Source organism: Amphiura filiformis, chromosome 13 (genome assembly GCF_039555335.1).
Source record: "Amphiura filiformis chromosome 13, Afil_fr2py, whole genome shotgun sequence".
In the NCBI taxonomy this organism is placed as follows: domain Eukaryota; kingdom Metazoa; phylum Echinodermata; class Ophiuroidea; order Amphilepidida; family Amphiuridae; genus Amphiura; species Amphiura filiformis.
The window spans coordinates 46,962,919-46,982,589 of NC_092640.1; the positions used below are offsets into that span (position 1 = coordinate 46,962,919).

Genomic DNA, 19,671 nt, shown 5'->3' on the forward strand with positions numbered 1-19,671 from the left:
TAGGAAAACGTTACGAACACATTCAAATATGGGTCACTCCATATCAAATCAAGGAGGCGCCCCCTGACCCCCTCAGATTTGCTTTATATTTTAGTCATATGTTGTACCTGTAAAATATTAAAAACCTGCAAATTTGAGGTCTGTAGCTCTTACGGATTTTCTGTGGCAGGCATTTAAAGTTGGAGTAGGGAGGTCTAAATTTGGACCCAAAAGTTACCCCTTAAATAAATTTCATCTTTGGGAGTCTGTGCCTTCTTTATAAAAAGAAAGAGAGGTCTGAAACTTTGCATACACACTAACTGCATGCCCAATTTGTCAAAAAATAAAAAATAAAAAAATTCTGTAATTGCGCGTTGTGTCACGGGCTCATTAAATATGCAAGAAAAAAATGTAATGTTTTGTAAACTGGCAAGTTTAGCCCCCCTAAATTCACATTTTTTGTCAGATTAATTATTTTTTGTTTTCACCGATGCTATATATAGGATAAATACAATGCATACCCAAAAAATTGGGGTCACAACTCATTTACATTTCGAACAGCGCCCTCACGAAGATGAAATTTATTGCAAATTCAACATTTTCAGGGCGCCCAAAGTCGATGTGGTCCACCTTCAAAATTTATAAAACATCACTTTTATATAACTACTAGTCTTAAATTACAACTTTGCTAAGTCCCAGTAATTGTATAGGTTGACTTCATATAAAATGACAAGCCCAAAGTTGACCATTTTCTTATGATTGCATGTAGTGCAAATGTGCCGAATTCGGAAGGCTTGAAAGTCAAATTGGCCACAATATTAAAAATAAATGATTAGATGAGTAGTTATTGGCCCTATTTACTTGTATTTCCATTTCGTTTTCAATATATACAGATTTTCTATGGTAGCCATTTAAAGTTGGAGTGCAGCGCCCTCACGAAGATGTTTTGTAAACTGGCAAGTTTAGCCCCCTAAATTCACATTTTTGTCAGATTAATTATTTTTGTTGTCACCGATGCTATATATAGGATAAATACAATGCATACCCAAAAATTGGGGTCACAACTCATTTACATTTCGAACAGCGCCCTCACGAAGATGAAATTTATTGCAAATTCAACATTTTCATGGGGCCCAAAGTCGATGTGGTCAACCTTCAAAATTTATAAAACATCACTTTTGTATGACTACTAGTCTTAAATTGCAACTTTGCTCAATCCCATTAATTTTATAGATTGACTTCATATAAAACGACAAGCCTAAAGTTGACCGTTTTCTTATGATTGCATGTACTGCAAATGTGCCGAATTCGGAAGGTTTAAAAGTCAAAATGGCCACAATATTGAAAATAAATGACTAGATGCATAGTTATTGGCCCTATTTACTTTTATTTCCATTTTATTTTCAATATTGGGGTCAATTCGACTTTCAACCTTCCGAATTCGGCACATTTGCACCCTTTTTGCACTACATGCAATCATAAGAAAATGGTTAACTTTGGGCTTGTCATTTTATATGAAGTCAACCTATACAATTACTGGGACTTAGCAAAGTTGTAATTTAAGACTTGTAGTTATATAAAAGTGATGTTTTATAAACTTTGAAGGTGGACCACATCGACTTTGGGCCCCTGAAAATGTTGAATGTGCAATAAATTCCATCTTCGTGAGGGCGCTGTTCGAAATGTAAATGAGTTGTGACCCCAATTTTTGGGTATGCATTGTATTTATCCTATATATAGCATCGGTGACAACAAAAATAATTAATCTGACAAAAATGTGAATTTAGGGGGCTAAACTTGCCAGTTTACAAAACATTACATTTTTCTTGCATATTTAATGAGCCCGTGACACAACGCGCAATTACAGAATTTTTTTTAATTTAATTTTTTGACAAATTGGGCATGCAGTTAGTGTGTATGCAAAGTTTCAGACCTCTCTTTCTTTTTATAAAGAAGGCACAAACGCCCAAAGATGAAATTTATTTAAAGGGCAACTTTTGGGTCCAAATTTAGACCCCCTACTCCAACTTTAAATGGCTGCCACAGAAAATCCGTAAGAGCTACAGACCTCAAATTTGCAGGTTTTAATATTTTTACAGGTACAACATATGACTAAAATATAAAGCAAATCTGAGGGGTCAGGTGGGGCGCCTCCTTGATTTGATATGGAGTGACCCATATGCAAAATTTCCTGCTCGCTGCGCTCGCATTATATGTTAAGACAATTTAAGGTTTTAAATTCGGGTTCCCCAAAATCTTGCATGTGTAAGGGGGGGGCAAGATTTTTGGCACGTCAAAAGGGGGCAAAGGTTTTTGGCACGTCGAAAGGGGGGCAAAGGTTTTTGGCACGGCCAAAGGGGGGGCAAGCGATTTTGGCAGACCATTTTGAGAATTCACCCCCAGGGGTACACATAATTATTGCACCACCCCTTAGTGAGAGCATACATGCAATATATAATGTAATGTAATCATGCAAAAGGTTTAACCATGCCATGTGTGAGTTCATGTAATAGGAGTTAAGATGCAGATTATATTCAGAAGCACAGATCTACACAGTATCATGGTTGATGCATATTAAGGTGCATATATTGTACAGCAAACTAAATAAACAATTTTAAAAACAATAGTAATAGTATGCGTCCATAAGGGCAGCACAGGCAAGTTTGAAATGACATAGTTGTGAAGACAAAATTGGCGAGTCATAATTGGCGAGTCATAATTGGCGAGTCATAATTGTCGAGTCAAGTTGGCGAGACATGATTGGCGAGTCAAAATCAGGCTAGCGCGGAGTCCCATTGGCAATAGAAGACACAGATTGGCAAAAGAGTTCCATAGACTCAGGACACAATTTGGAAAGAGTTCCATAGACTCAGGACAAAATTTGGAAGTAAAGTCATAAGTTGGTTGACAAAATAGGCATGACATAATTGGCATGTCAAAATCGAGCTGGCTTTGAGTCCCATAGGCTTTAATTGTAAAAAGTCACAAGTTGAATAAGGAGTCCATAAAAAGGACTCTGGACTTAAAATCATTAAGTCGTTGTCATCTGTTTGAGGAGATTGCATCTCTTTACATGCAGACTGTAGCACCATTGTCGTGTGATAGGTTCAAAGATGTATTCCCACCTTGTTGGAAGAGCAAGAATCTTCTGAATTTTCTCATGAGAACAGTCCATAATGAACTGCACCAGCAGTTCGTCATCTGCATGGACTTTTGCAACCTCTGTTTTATCACAATACTGAAGGAGGGCCCTTTCAAGTGAAGCACGATGGTAATTGCGTTGGACTGCAAGAGCAGGGCACTTAACCAGAAAGTGTGTGATGTCTTCAGTTGCTGTCTTACAGAGGATGCACGTAGGGTCATTATCATGCTGGTTGTACTTGGCGTGATTATATTGCAGAATATACGTGCCAGTGATCAGTCTTGCCTTAATTGCAGCTTTCTCCACTTCTCGACAATCAGGCGGCAATGTACTCCAGATATGATGTGGAGTTCCGATCTTACATGCTTTGATGTTGAGATGCTTTAAGCTGGTTTTCTCAGAATAATCATTGTGCCAATTTGTCTGCCAGTAGGTGTTAACAGCTGATGTTGTTAGTCTCTTCCAGGCAGCTTTGGTGGGTGGGCTCATGAGTAGTTCATATGGAGATGGCAGGCCATACTTTATCAGGAGCTCTTTCACATTGATAAATAGTGATAGTGATAGATCTCATATAACTAGTGTAAATGGGTCAAAGTCTAATGACCAAAGAAGTTCTTGTGGAATTCCACAAGGCTCGATACTTGGGCCATTATTATTTATTTTATATGTTAATGAACTGCCTAAATATGTTAATGTAAAGGTGAGCATGTATGCTGACGATACAGCAATTTATTATTCTTCAAAAGATGTTAATGATATTGTTAGAATACTAAATAATGATTTAAATAATGTTGACAACTGGCTTGCAAGTAACAAATTAAGTCTTAATGTTGACAAAACCCATTTTATGTTAATTGGTACTCCACAAAAACTTGCAAATTTATGTAAAGATGATCTTAATGTAAACATAAAAGGAACCCGTCTTCAAAGGGTTAATCATTGTAAACACCTTGGCATTGAAGTTGATGATAAATTGTTATGGAACAACCAGATTGACCAAGTGAGAAAGAAAGTTTTAACTGGTTTGTATTTTCTAAGGAGAGCCGCTAATTTTATCCCCAAACACCATCAGTGTCTACTTTATAAAAGCATTGTTGCCACTCACTTTGACTATTGCAATGTTGTTTGGGGAAGATGTAACAAAACCCTTAGTACTAAACTTCAAGTCTTACAAAACAGAGCAGCAAAAATTATTACAGGTGTAAGTAGATATGAGTCAAGTACAGAAGCTTTAAATGTTTTAAACTGGAAAAATCTTGAAGGAAAGTTATACATAAACGAAGCAGTTACAATGCATAAAATTGTAAACAATCAAGCACCAAAATATCTGTGCAATAGATTTGTTAAAAAAGAAACTTGTTATAACACCAGAAATAAAGATGTTTTTATCATGGATAAGCCAAATACTGAATATAAGAAGCGTAGCTTTAGTTATAGAGGTGCTCAACTGTGGAACTCGATTGATGACAATGCTAGAAGCATGTGCAATGTGAAACATTTTAAACAACTTATTTCTTAATATTTGTGAATAATTTATCATTTTGTATATTTTATATTGTTTAATATCTGTATTATTTGTGTAATAGTGATCTTGATGATGTGTTTTAATAAGTTAAATTTAATTTGTATATAAATCGTATATGATGTATGGATCTTGGGTATGGATGATGCGTGTTGAGGGGATGAAAGGGTTTAACAATATGCTTGGTGAGTTGGGGTGTGCGTGTATGTAAATGAGGGGTGAGTGGAGTGTATGTTGTTTCATGGTGGGAATATGTGTGCTTGTATGAAGATGAACGTAGGTGCTACTTTTATAGTATTTTATATTAATATGAAATTTCTGTATGTGTGCAATAGTGGGCCTGCAAATTATCACGATGTGTTTTAATAATTTATTTCCTAATAATATTTTTGAATAATTTATCATTTGTATGTTTTTGTGCAATAGTGGTTTTGATGATGTATTTTAATAATTTAAATATAACTTGTACATAAATCATATTATAACGTTTTATTGTGAAAGATGTAAGGAGGATGTGTGTTGAGAGGGTGAGAGAGGGGTGCATGTGAGAGTGTGACTGTATGAGGAAGAATGCAGGGTTACTATTTTATTTATTATATATATTTTGTCTTTTAGTAAAAGATCGTATTAATTTTAGTTTTTAGTCTATGTACACTAATATATTATACTTTAAATTAACTTGTGTTTGTTAGTAATATGTTTAATATCCACACGGACATGTGGAAGAACAATACTGTATTGAACATGTTTTTACCGTGTATAAATAAAGCTATTATTATTATTATTATTAACGCGGCATTGGACTTTCAATTCGTCGCCGAAGAAAATCGTCAGTCATAGACCGATAATTTTCTTGTTCCTTTGTACCTTCTTAATTAAAAGCATTCATCATTTGCATTTTTTTTTAAAGTTTAAAACTCTACTTCTGATGAAAATGTTGCGATATTTTATACTACTTAAAAAAACTATTTTCAATACACCTGTATCCGGTTCTTTAAGCCAGAGCTGAACGACCGATGCTTTGTAACACTTTTCATACGGACGAAATAAGCTTAGGCCTATGTTTACAATATTTAGGCCTACGTTACGGCGAAAAAAGATGCATCAATTCACTTTTTTTGACAAGTAAATTACCTTGAAATTCCAGTTTTGGCCAGTCTCGAACATCATCTGCCTAAGCAGCCATGGCAATTTGATGATGGTGACAGTGAAGTGAACTTAGTGAAGCATATCCAAGGTATTGTTGTTGTTTGCTTAATGGAGGGTGGTCGCCTGTCAATCCGTTTAAAGGAGGATTTCGTGATCCTAGCATCCTCTTTTTATGACATTTTTCGGTATATATCCACGAAAAAAGCTTATTTCCAAAATTTCAGTTGATTCCGATTTTGCGTTTGCGAGTTATGCATGATTATGTGTATTTTACACTTCTCCTTAGACAATGTGTTGTAATTTCGTTCTGGTGCACCAGAACGAAATTCAAATTTGGCGATATTTTTGCAAAACGAATTAATCTGCAAGAAATATTTGGTACATAAGGGACCGTTCATAAATACTTGGTGGGGGGGGGGGGCTGGGCAAAGTGTGGGGGACACAAAAGTTTTGAGTTGCACAAAGGGGGGGGGCAAAAGTTTTGGTTACTAAAGGAGGGGGGCAAAAAAGTTTGAAACAAGAAAATACCAAAAGAACAAGAGCATACACAATTTTTGCGCGCTACGCGAGCATATGTACCAATAAAGCCCTTTTTGACCCCGATTATGGCCAAAAACAGTGTAAAATACATTTTTGGGCGCGCTCATTACCAGTATCCCATTAAAGCCTTTATGGAATCTCAAAGACTTTATACATGTATTCTACAGTCGCTATAAGAAAAGGGTCAAACCGGGTCAAACTGACGCAAAAGCATTTTTTTTGGTCTGTGCCCGAAATTTATATTTTGCCCCCCTGACCAAGAATGCTGGCTGCGCCCCTGATAAACAAGTCTTAAGTATTAAAAATCTTGAGTATGTGCCCAGATGTTGCTCTCAATTTGCAGTGGCATCATAGCGACGGGGGCAGGTAGAGGCATGTGCCCTGGGCGTCACTCTCAGGGGGCGCCGAATTGACCAATTCAGCATCGATTCTGCACCCCTCTAAGCGATGAAAGTCAAAATTTTCGCGCGCTTCGCGCACCTTTCAGGACAAAGCCATTTACAATTTATGACCAATATTTAACTTCATTGTGCTCCGCGCGCAATAATTATTTCAAGAATCTGGAGCGACACCTATCCTTAGCCCTGGGTGCCACAAGCCATAACTACGCCACTGTCAATTTTCTCTTTTTTGTGTTACTTTTATTTATTTAACTATTGGTTATAATAATGAAACATATGTATTTTCAAAAAATTAGAATGCATAAATTGAAATTAAACTTCATACACGTCACAGCATGTGAAAAACACCTTCAACTTTCATGTTTTTAGGAAACAGGCCTATTATAATAAATGTATGAACAAACATGTAATTTGTGACTGAGTTTGCACAAATGGAATAGCCCCCTCCCCAGACTGTTTTTTAACATCTTGGAAAGGGGGGGGGGTCAAAAAAGTTTTGTTAGTCTAAAGAGGGGGGTCAAAAAAGTTTTAGGTTCTCTGGAGGGGGGTCAAAAAAGTTTTGACTCCAAAAATTTCCAAGTGCCCAGCCGCCCCACCAAAGTATTTATGAACGGTCCCTAAACATTATGTAGCCAGACGTATCCAGTGGTGTAAAAATCTGAACTTTTTTTTGGGAAAAGTGGGGGGGATGAGGCTGTGGATCACGAAATGCCCTTTAAGCCAATCAACAGTCTTCTTCTAAAAAAATTTCTGCAGCCGCAGAATTTTTTTTTTTTTAGAGCCCTTCGTACAATTAATTAAGGGTCGTGAATGGAGAAACGAATGGCACCACAGAGAAACAAAGTTCGAACATGCAAAGACCTTCAAGTTCAAGAATCGGTATTCGGTAAGCAAATATTCTTGTATTTCCATCTATTATTTGCTCTCCCTTTTCCCACTCATATTTTGTCCGTGGTGAGTCCTGTTATATTTATAATTTGATCAGCATTGTACCAGTGACAGTACAAGCGGCTAGGGGACGCAGGGGTAACATGTCCTTGTCAATCAAGTCCGGCTCTTTGTGTCCTTGAGCAAGACACTTCACTCTACTTGCTTAGTGCTTCGGAGGGCACTTTAAGCTGTCGGTCCCGTGTACATGCATATTTTCTCACATTATTAGTGTGCACGTTAAAGAACGTCACAGGCTATTCGAAAAGAGCAGGGGATCATCCCGGTCATGTTGACTGTACTTCAAAATACACTCATCTACTCTAGGTTCCAGAGTAAAAAATAAGTACAGCTTGTCTGTACGCAGTGCGACAATACTCATACATATGAGGGAGGCACTTATACGGAAGAAGAACTACTTCATCTATTGTGTCCAATACTTAATCTGATAAGTGATCGATGTATATCGATAAAAATAGGATCAAGATCGTGGATGAGCTATGGCGGCATGCTTTAAAACTTTACGATTCAGCCAGGTACCTCGTAGGCTTTATGATTACGATAAAAAAAACCCGAAATAATAATTATAATAAAATGATGATAATATTATATACTATATAATAATACAGGATTTTTTTTTAATTAAAGAAAAACATTTTTTGCCCGGATTAATTGTTAGGAGCTTATTTTAGGTGCGAGTACATGTACCTCGGGCTATAAAAAAAAAGTGTAGTGCGCCCTTATACGGTTCACGCATGCGCTATGGGTCGCTGCTGGGGATTTCCAAGATTTATCATTCAGCAGGTTGTGAAATGTGCTGCGATTGTGGGAAATTTTCCAGGGTAATTTTCAACATTCAGGCATTGTCACTATTTCTCTGTGCTTCACAAGAGCTGGAATGACAAGGTAAAGTTCGATTATTAAATGTCACATACTTTTTGCATTAAAGTCTAACATGTCTAAAGGCTTAAATTATAACTATATTTTTAGCCTTACCAATAAATATTTAATTTAGTAGTATTTACCTGGTATTTCATGTATTTACTATAGTATAGGGTATATTGCTGATCCATTAATTATCCTTTTCTGGTGCATTGTGGGATAGAAAAGGGAGCAAATTAGCGACCGATTTGCCCCCTTTTCAATCCCACAATGCACCAGAAAAGGATAATCAATGGATCAGCAATATACCCTATTAGTAAGCTTATAATAGTTTACGCCAATATCAATTCACCAATTCATTATGCATGAATGACAATGAATGATGTTATAATTATTATTTTAAAACAGAAAAGCTTAGAATATATTCTCAGATTTAAATGCCATTGTACGTTTTTTTATCTGGACGGCGTCGTTGATTGGGTCGACAGTGCTAGTGCACAAGCTTAGCCTTATCACAGGGAAACCTCAGTTAACACTAATTTGTTAGTCAGTCAAAATGGCCTAAACCGGCAATACAAATTTACATTGAAATTAAAAAGAAGCTTTTTAAGAAGGAAACCTTCATAAATATGTTGTCTATACTTCACTTGACCCAAATATATGATTTTTTTTGGTGATGAGAGACTACGCACATGGAATTTCAGAGAGATTTTGATAGCAGTTCCATTAAAAAAGGTGCTATCGCCATGAGACTAAGATCTAGAAACACCCCGTAATGCTGTTTTGGGGAATTTTGCTTGCAGAATCTTTTTGATGAAAGTCAATCTTTGACAAGATGTAACTTTGCTACGGAAAGTGCTATGACAAAAAGGTTTTCAGTGTTGACTTTCTTTACTCAAGGGCTTTAATTTGATATATAAAATGATGCAGTTTGATGGCAAATTTGAATTCACCTGGCATACCTACTTAAAGGAGTATTTCGTGATCCTAGCATCCTCATGTTTATGTCATTTTTCATTAGATATCCACAAAAAAAACCTATTCCCAAAATTTCAGTTAGATTCCGATTTTGCGTTCGCGAGTTATGCATGATTATGTGTATTACACTGCTGCATAGACAATGCGTTGTAATTTCGTTCTGGTGCACCAGAACGAAATTCAAATTTCACGATATCTTTGCTAAACGAATTAATCTGCAAGAAATATTTTGTACATAAACATTATGTAGCCAGAGGTTTCCAGTGATATAAAAATCTCAACTTTTTTTTTGAGAAAAGTGGGGCGATGAGGCTGTGGATCACGAAATGCCCTTTTAAGTAATATTAACATCTACAAGTAGACTGCGGAACTCAGTCCTCAATGATAGTCAGTCATTTATCTTTTGGTCGTTATATGACTATCATTTGAGGACTGAGTTGTTATGATATATCTTCCGAGGTGCAATTTCTTTAAGCATAGTCAAGTCTGCCAAGGACACTCGGCACGAATTGAAAGACCATGTCAACTCTCGACAAAAGAATGCATGCATGTCAAAGGTCATACGACACCAATTTGGTGTTTGTTATGCTCCTCGAAATTAGTGCCTTAAAGGGTGACTGGGTTGACCAGGCAAACTTTCAAGGGTAACCCAATTAAGTAGGCTTAAAATATAATCAAGCCAATGTTTAGTTATTGTTCACCTCTATACCAACAAACTTTACACAGCTCCTAACTTAATGTGTTTTCCAGATATTTATAGTGGCCTTTAACATCTATGTCTGATCTACAAGTACATGTTGTAAAAGAAAATAATTATGTCAATCGCAAAGCAAATGCTTTTTTGTATTAATTTTTGTATGCATAGATTAGCAATAATGTTTTGGGGTGGAAATCATCTAGGGTCGGGCAATTGTTAAAAGTGTGACTGTAATAGGTTGAGCATCATTTGTTGCATAGAATCCCACTATTAAACATTGCTGTGCATTTTAAATGGAGAAAGATGTGTTTATTAACAGTTTCAGCTATTAATAATCACCTGTAAGTGTAAAGATGCAACTATTTTAAAAACCAGGTTGAAAAAATTGCTTTAATAATCTATTTGCTTCTAAAGAAAAACAGTCAATTATTTTCGATAAAATCTAAATGTTGATATTTCGATTACGGTGTTTTTAAATAATCGAGTACCCGATTAAAAAAATATATTATAAATCGATTATTTTCGATTTTAAAATCTAAATATCGCCCAAGCCTGTTATCATCTAGAAAGGATAAAATTCAAATTGAGAAAAAAGTCTAGGTACGTGTATGATATGTACTACGCATAGTATTAAAGTACCGTAACCACCCGGGTATAAGCCCACCTTCGGCTATAAGCCCACCCCCTATTTTTCAAAACATTCTGGGAACAAGGGTGCACTCAGGTATAAGCCCAGTACTAAGTTTTGGCCAAGTTCTTAAATCAAATCAATGATTTGCTCTCATATTTAAGAACAAATATAAAAAAGTATCAGTTGATAATTAACATTCCACACTTATTATTTTAAGAAATTGAAAATCTTCATATTAAGTTTACCTTTCTATAATTTAATTAGACTATGGATTTTCATAAAAGTGGTTTTAAATTAAAGCATACTTGTAAGATTTATTTAAGTGGAATTTTTAATTATATTTACGTATGCAATATTGCTTAAACCCACATGTAAGTTGTAGTTCTGTATGTGAAATGGTTAATTTCCCGATGTCGTATTTAAAGTGCATCACATACTGGTCTATCTCGAGAAGCTTCATGATAGACCAGTATGTGATGCGTCTAAATTCACGTTACCAGTCGCGAAATCGAGATAGCCCCCAAGATAGACCTGTATGTGATGCACTTTAAATACGATATAGGGAAATTAACTATTTCACATACAGAACTACAACTTTAGTGTAGTTTTAAGCAATATTGCATACGTAAATATAATTCAAGATTCCTCTTAAATAAATCTTACAAGTATATGCTTTAATTTAAAACCACTTTCATGAAAATCCATAGTCTTATTAAATTATAGAAAGGTAAACTTAATACAAAGATTTTCAATTGCGATTTTCTCGAAATGTGTGTTTTTTGAGATAGACCAGTATGTGATGCGTCCGACGAATTGTTTCTCACCCACTATATCTAGCGAGTAGAATGCACGTATGGCAAAATGTTTGTACTCATTTTAATATATTTTTCATGCTGATCCCAAATATGGTCATGAAAATGTATAATTCTGAAATTGTTAAATTTTCAAAGAAAATTTTAAACTTGTCGTCTGGAGTCAACATCCACATAGATAAGCAATGGCAGAGGCCTTCCTACACCTGTTATTGCCAACTATTTTCAATTTTGTCTGAATGGTTACCAGCTAGTCTGTGCAGATGCTGTTTGTGTAGAAAATATCATCACCAAATGGCATAAGAAGGCAATATTACAGCCATGTCAGATGTCTCCAAAATGTAAAGTACACATAGGGCCCTAAATGTCAGATGTCTGTAGTAATTAGATTTGTTGTTTTTGTTTGTTTTTTGTTATTTTTTATGCAGGGCCTGCAGAGAATATGAACAGAAGTACGGACAGCTCGATGAAGACCTCAAAAGAATTTTTGTCACTGGCTTCTAATGACTAAACTGGACCAAGCACACTACAACAATGGCAGAGGCCTTTCCTGCTCCTGTTATTGTTGACTATTTTCAACAATGCCTTCATGGTTATCAGCTGGTCTGTGCAGAAGCTGTTTTACCATGTGTGGAAAATACCATCAACAAATGGCATGCAGAGAAGAAGGCAACATTGCAGCCATGTCAGATGTCTCCCAAATGTGTATATCCACCTACTTGCCAGGCCTGTATTGACTGGATTTTGGAAATTAAATCTGCTCGCTGGTTGTCAGGGGGAGTCAGTCCTCAGTTAACATGGAGTAATATTGAACCATCGCGCATACATGATGATCCAGTGGAAGTCGCTAAAGCTTTTTGTTTCAGATTACCATCAGCTAGTCTTAAGCTTACAAAATCCTTCAGAGATTTTGACAGTGCAAGTCTTCTACAAATATTGATGAGGTTTGGGGAATGTCATAAATGTAATGTGGAAAATTACAGCATTATCAAAAAAGTAAGTTCTCCCCTTGACCTGCCGATCTAACATTGCCCCTGACTGGTCAATTACATGATATCTCACTTTAATCACCAATCAGAATGGAGCTTTGCAAATAATTCACCTCAATTTTTTGGTCTGGTGAAATTATTCTAACAATATTGTTGATTGGTCCAATTTATTTAATGAAAACTACTTCTTTTTGGCCAATCGGCAGGTAGTTCTCATGGGGTTATTATGACTATACCATTTTCCACCTTGATGTGGCAGGGACATCAACACATTGAGGCAGCTGTTTTGCTCGCACATCTATGCGGTGTCTTTGCATGCAGTGTGTATGCCAGCGGTTTGAGCAAACGCTAGCTGTTTGAAGTTGCGCCCAATAAAATGTGCACTGACATCACTGCCACATACAGGCTGGAAAATGGTATAGCACTCTTGTTACAATTAAAACGTAAAATACCAATTAGAGCCATGTTTTATTTGTTGGAATGAAATGTTTTATAATATTATCCTCTTTATGCCTGCTGGACTAAAGAAAAATATGATTATAGTGGGAATTCCAATTGAATGAACACAGCTTTCAATAGCGTGACGAACATTTGCGTACATTGTGCGATGTACGCTAGTGAGTACGACTGTGCGTCAGTAACGCGGAAGTGAATCCAACCATGCCAACGCACTCATGATTGGTTAGCATATTGTATCCAAGGTCGTGTGGTCGCGTTGTAGTTTGAAATATGTGATATACAATCACAGTTGGATCGCGTACAGCTGTTGAAAGCTGCGTTCATTCAATTGGAATTCCTACTATAGAATCTTTGGTTTACTGTAATGTTACGCCACAAACTGTTGGCTCTTCATGAACAAGTTATAGGGCTGTCTGGATAGCCAAGAGTCCAAGGTTTCTGTTTAATAGCTTATAGTAACAACAAATTAGAGGGCTGTCTACTCTGGATAGCCAGGAGTCGCATGTTTAACTGGTAAAGGATGAATTTTTGAAGAAAAACAGAAACTGCATGACATTTTTCAAGCATAAATAATACCCACTTAACTGATGAAAACACATTTTCTTTTCAGGTTGCAGACATGAGGAATCGCTTGGTACACATGTACATTGGTGACAATATGCAGATCCAATCACATGAAAGAGATGCAAACTTTGATAGCTTGTTTGAACTGGTGGATTGCCTGGAAAAGATCCACCCTGAATACCTACCAGGCAGAAAGGCAGATTCTGTCAGGAAAGAGTTGCAGACGGTAAGAATTCAAGTGTTGGAAACGCTTGGAATGTGAAGGAAATTTATTTCAGATTTGACAAAACCATGTAGTTAATTATAAGTGGTTGAAAACATATACTTAGCAATAAAGAACATTTCATACACTCTTAGATAGCGAGAACCAATCAGAGCAAACGTTAGAAAAATGTGAACCATGCATTGATTGTGTATAATGCACAGGCGCGCACTTCTGGTACTACGCGCAGTGCTTTTACATGCGTTAATTTTTCTTGTGGGTTGATGCATTTATATTTGCTTGTATTTTCCAACATTTTTAGTGACAATTTTGTTATAAAAATAACAGAAATGTACTGAGATGTTGCTGCATCTAATGTATTCCCCCCTGCAGGGCTTGTGCGTTAGACCCATCAATATCTCAGTGCGCATGAATTATTTCACTCCCAACAAGTGCATTAATTAACCTATATTAGGATTTGATGGTAAATCAGCTGCTTAAGGGATGGGGTATGAATGTTTGGACAGTATTTATTGTGGGACATTAGAGCACATCAGACATATCGAATTGCATTCTGAATACGAAGAATGGCCTTCTGATATCAAATAATTTTGATTTTTTGAAATTCATGCAATGTAATACACATTTTATGGCAAATGATTAAAATTAATATTTTTGATATTTATCAGTACTCGAAGTAAACTTTATAAATCTGATGACATGTACTTAAAGTGTACTTAGTATAGGTGGGATGAAAATCCAACGATCAATTGAAAATTTTGACATTTCGTATTGAAGATATGGATTTTTACCAAAAACACCAAAAAACAATTTTGGGAAAAAATCCATATCTTCAATATGAAAGGTCAAAATTTTCAATTGATCGTCGGCTTTTCCTCCCAGCTACATACACTTTAATAATATATCATTAGATTAATAAAATTTACTTCGAGGACTGTTATATATCAAAAATGTGAAAAATATCAAATTTTAATAATTTGTCATAAAATTTGTATTATATTGTGAATTTCAAAAAATGAAAATTATTTGATATCAGAAAGACATTCTTCGTATTCAGAATGCAATTCGATAGGTCTGAGGTGCTCTCATGTCCCACAAAAAATTACTGTCAAAATGCACAAAACGCTCATTCCAGATCCCTTAAGTCAAAAACAAGTTTTGTGATGTTGCTGTCCTGTGCTGGGTTTGTATACATGTAATCTGCCAATAAAGAAGCACTGCATATATTTGGTTTGATCTTTGTGGCTGTGCAACAGTGACAGTGTAAGTGCAGTTCTGTCATTCTCAGTGGAAAACAGAGCACACATTTGATTAAATTCTTTCTCCACATTGATATATCTAAACAGGCACTCTGACAGGCAAGCCCCCCTCCCTCTTCATTGGCACAAAATAGCGGGGCAACATTTATCAAAAAATTCATACTTATCCGCATCTGTCTTTAGGTTTGTTAAGACCAAAATTGAAATAGTTTTTGGCTGAACATTTTGTGTGCATTATGCTTTGTCCATAATTGTTCCCAAAATCAGAGAGTGGGCAAAGTTTGTAATCTCCCTCCCCCACTTGAAAATTTCTTCTGGCATAAATCACTGTTTATGTTGTTTGTCAACTTGATTTAGTTTTATTTATTTTCTTCTCTGTTAGATAACAGTGAGACCAGAAACTATACCAATTCCAGGTGTAATGGATGAAGACTTACTGCATGAGATAAAAGATGACTTTAGGGGACTTGCACATCAACTAGCAGATGAATTGGCTGCAATTGAAAGCAGTAAGTATACAAGCTTAGTATAGATAACAGTGAGACCAGAAACTATACCAATTTCAGGTGTAATGGATGAAGACTTACTGCATGAGATAAAAGATGAATAGAGGACTTGCACATCAACTAGCAGATGAATTGGCTGCAATTGAAAGCAGTAAGTATACAAGCTTAGTATAGATAACAGTGAGACCAGACACTACACCAATTCCAGGTGTAATGGATGAAGACTTACTGCATGAGATAAAAGATGACTTTAGAGGACTTGCACATCAACTAGCAGATGAATTGGCTGCAATTGAAAGCAGTAAGTATACAAGCTTAGTATAGATAACAGTGAGACCAGACACTACACCAATTCCAGGTGTAATGGATGAAGACTTACTGCATGAGATAAAAGATGACTTTAGAGGACTTGCACATCAACTAGCAGATGAATTGGCTGCACTTGAAAACAGTAAGTATACAAGCTTAGTATAGATAACAGTGAGACCAGAAACTATACCAATTCCAGGTGTAATGGATGAATACTTACTGCATGAGATAAAAGATGACTTTAGAGGACTTGCACATCAACTAGCAGATGAATTGGCTGCACTTGAAAACAGTAAGTATACAAGCTTAGTATAGATAACAGTGAGACCAGAAACTATACCAATTCCAGGTGTAATGGATGAATACTTACTGCATGAGATAAAAGATGACTTTAGAGGACTTGCACATCAACTAGGAGATGAATTGGCTGCACTTGAAAGCAGTAAGTATACAAGCTTAGTATAGATAACAGTGAGACCAGACACTATACCAATTCCAGGTGTAATGAATGAAGACTTACTGCATGAGATAAAAGATGACTTTAGAGGACTTGCACATCAACTAGCAGATGAATTGGCTGCAATTGAAAACAGTAAGTATACAAGTTTTAAATTATTACGTTTTGATGAATCCAAGTGTGTGAAAATATTGGATCCAAGACATAATAATGATAAAATTGGATGCTTTACGCCCAATATTTATTGGTCTCGCTATGACTTTTTAAAATATTGGACTCGACTACGCCTTGTCCAATATTTTAAAACTGATAGCTTCGACCAATAAATATGGGCTCAATCGATCCAATTTTATATCAAAATGTGAAAATTGTGTACAGATTTGAGAGAAGACTATGGGTCTGCAATTCTTGATGTCTGCTTTGTCTTCCTTCTTGTGAAGAATGATTTTTGCTTCTTCCAAGATAAAGGGATGCATTTTTGCATTTTTGGTGATGATTTGGTTAAACATTTTTACTAGATGGGTTATATCTTTCTTTACCATACATTGTACACGTATAAGCATGCAATACAAGTAAATTATTGTAAGAAGGAAATATAACTTACATACATGCAGATGTTCCATACTTGGCAACTTTGAAAACAAATTAACAAAATTATTTTTTTCATTTTAGAATGTAAATATCTTTACCCTAAACTGTGAATTGAATAGGGTGGAAGAGATATGTGTTTAGTAAACTCCAATGGAAATATGTTACCTTTATATCCAATTATTCATCATATCAATATATACTACCTTATTTTTTATTTTAGGAAAAGCAGTGACCCTTGAGGTTGGACCACTTGATACTATTGAAAATGTCAAAGCCAAGATACAGGACAAGGAAGGTATTCCACCAGCTCAACAGCTACTTATATTTGCTGGTAAAGAGCTTGAAGATGGCAGAACTATTAGTGATTATAGCATAAAGGAAGAGAGCGCAATTCATCTTGACATGCGCCTTCGTGGTGGTGGTACACGAGTGATGAAGATACTTATCAAAACCCTTACAGGTGAAAAACGCTATACAATAGATAGCTATATTTACCAAACTACAACTGGTAGTGCTCGGGGAGAGGGGAACAAAGGTGTACTATGGACCAATTCTAATTAGCTATAGACTGTATAAAAAAGAATTGTAAGCGAAAGTATAAAAGATGGAAATACCCATTCATAGTTATTGACTAAGTTTTAGACTTACATTGTAGCAATACATACACATACATACATACAACAGCATTTATATAGCGCAATTTCAAAGAAATGATCATTGCACTTTACAGAAAAACTTACCCTACTACTAAAGACTACAAAGTAAACAAAAATATGCAAAAGAAACAACATAAAATCAGCAATGGTTAAAAAGATGGGTTTTCAGGCTACGTTTGAAAATAGTAACTGTGGGAGATGACCTAATGGATGAAGGAAGATTGTTCCAGATTCTGGGTCCAAAGACACTGAACGATTCATCGCCTATCAGTCTGTTTGTCTTAGGAATTATAAGGCGCGTAAGATCTTGATTTGAACGAAGACCTTCCCTAGTTGGAACACGGATGGTCAGACAATCAGAGAGGTAGGGTGGTGCCAGATCGTTCAATGTCTTGTAAATGTAGAGTAGCACTTTGAAGCAAATTCTCTTGTCTATTGGAAGCCAGTGTAACGAATTTAAAAGAGGTGAAGATGAGTGACGGCAATATCTCTGCATAACCTTTTTTGTTTTTTGTTTTTTTGTTTTTTTGGGTATAATCATTAAGTATAAAATAAAATGTGCCAAAATATTAATCTACAATGGTTAATAACATGAGATTTTGGGAAGTAACTTATGCCGCTTGACAAAGCAAGGAATCTTGTTATAAATCTAATGCCAAACTAGTAACTATTAAAATATGATTTCATTTGTTGCAGGAAAGACAATAACCCTAGAAGTTAAACCATCTGATACTATTTTCAATGTCAAGGCCAAGATACAGGACAAGCAAGGTATTCTATTTCCAGCAGCCCACCAACGACTTATCTTTGCTGATAAAGAGCTTGAAGATGGCAGAACTCTTAGTGATTATAGCATAAAGGAAGATACCGCAATTCATCTGGACATGCGAAAGATGAAGATACTCATCAAAGCCTATGCAGGTGATTTTTTTTTTGTCTTGAAACTATGCGGTAGATTGCATTATGTACCAAGCTACAGCTGGTAGTTGTGCGGGGGGAGGGACCAATTCTAATATTTTTTCTGAAAATGTCAGAAAAATTTATCAACATGTCAACATAAAAATACACCCATGACTTAGTCGAGAATGTCAATGAAGTTGAATAAACAATCATATATAACACAGTAAATACCACAGTAAATGCGTATTCTATGCATTATAATTAATGCATGACAAAGTAGTGAAGCTACTTACTAAACATAAGGCGACATGGTTATTTTTAAGATTTTTAGTTAATTTTACCACTATTTTGTAAATACCATGTGTCATAAACAATGTTGATAGATGATGTAATCCAGCATCGGCAACTTTATCTGATGTCAACATAAATTGCATGTTGATTACAGCATTTAGCTATAGATTCAGATTTAGTGTCCTTAAAAGTCATAATTACAAAAGTATTATTAATCAGAAAAAAGGTATTAAAAACAAATTATAAAAGAAGAAAGACTTGTTGACCAAGTTTTAGACAAAACATTTTGTACAGAATATTTCTGCATTATATCCTTTGAAGGTAATCTTCACTATAAAATAAAATATCAACCTACAATCTTATTATCAACATTTTGCAAACTGAAAAAAGTGAAATAAGAATTTAGTTTTTGTAGTATTCTGGAAATAAGGAATCTTGACATGAGTCAAATGCTAAATTTACAAAATGAATTAATTTGTTGCAGGAAAAACATTGACCCTTGAGGTTGAACCATCTGATACCATTGAGAATGTCAAAGCCAAGATACAAGACAAGGAAGGTATTCCAACAGACCAGCAGCGACTTATTTTTCGTGAAAAACATCTTGATGATGACAAACCAATCTGGTATTACAATATTCGAGAATACAGCACACTTCTGCTTTATGTGTGCCGTCTAATGATATTTATCAGGACTACTACAGGTGAAGTGAATAAGTTTTAAGATCTGTTTGTAATCTGCATATATGTGATGCGATCAAGCCAAATCAGTCGGAACTCGGAAATATTGATTTTGAGATATAGCCAA

General features: G+C 35.6%; 1 protein-coding gene across 1 annotated transcript in view; it reads left to right on the forward strand.

Moving 5' to 3' along the window:
* The first annotated feature begins 8,447 nt into the window (after positions 1-8,447).
* Positions 8,448-19,671, forward strand: part of LOC140168442 (uncharacterized) — a 45,252-nt gene continuing 34,028 nt past the window's right edge. Inside the window, exons 1-7 of the mRNA XM_072191834.1 lie at positions 8,448-8,566; positions 12,089-12,656; positions 13,719-13,898; positions 15,835-15,961; positions 17,238-17,477; positions 18,370-18,594; positions 19,349-19,567. Coding sequence (XP_072047935.1) covers positions 12,195-12,656; positions 13,719-13,898; positions 15,835-15,961; positions 17,238-17,477; positions 18,370-18,594; positions 19,349-19,567 — 1,453 coding nt within the window. The 5' untranslated portion in view covers positions 8,448-8,566; positions 12,089-12,194. The remainder of the gene's footprint in view (positions 8,567-12,088; positions 12,657-13,718; positions 13,899-15,834; positions 15,962-17,237; positions 17,478-18,369; positions 18,595-19,348; positions 19,568-19,671) is intronic.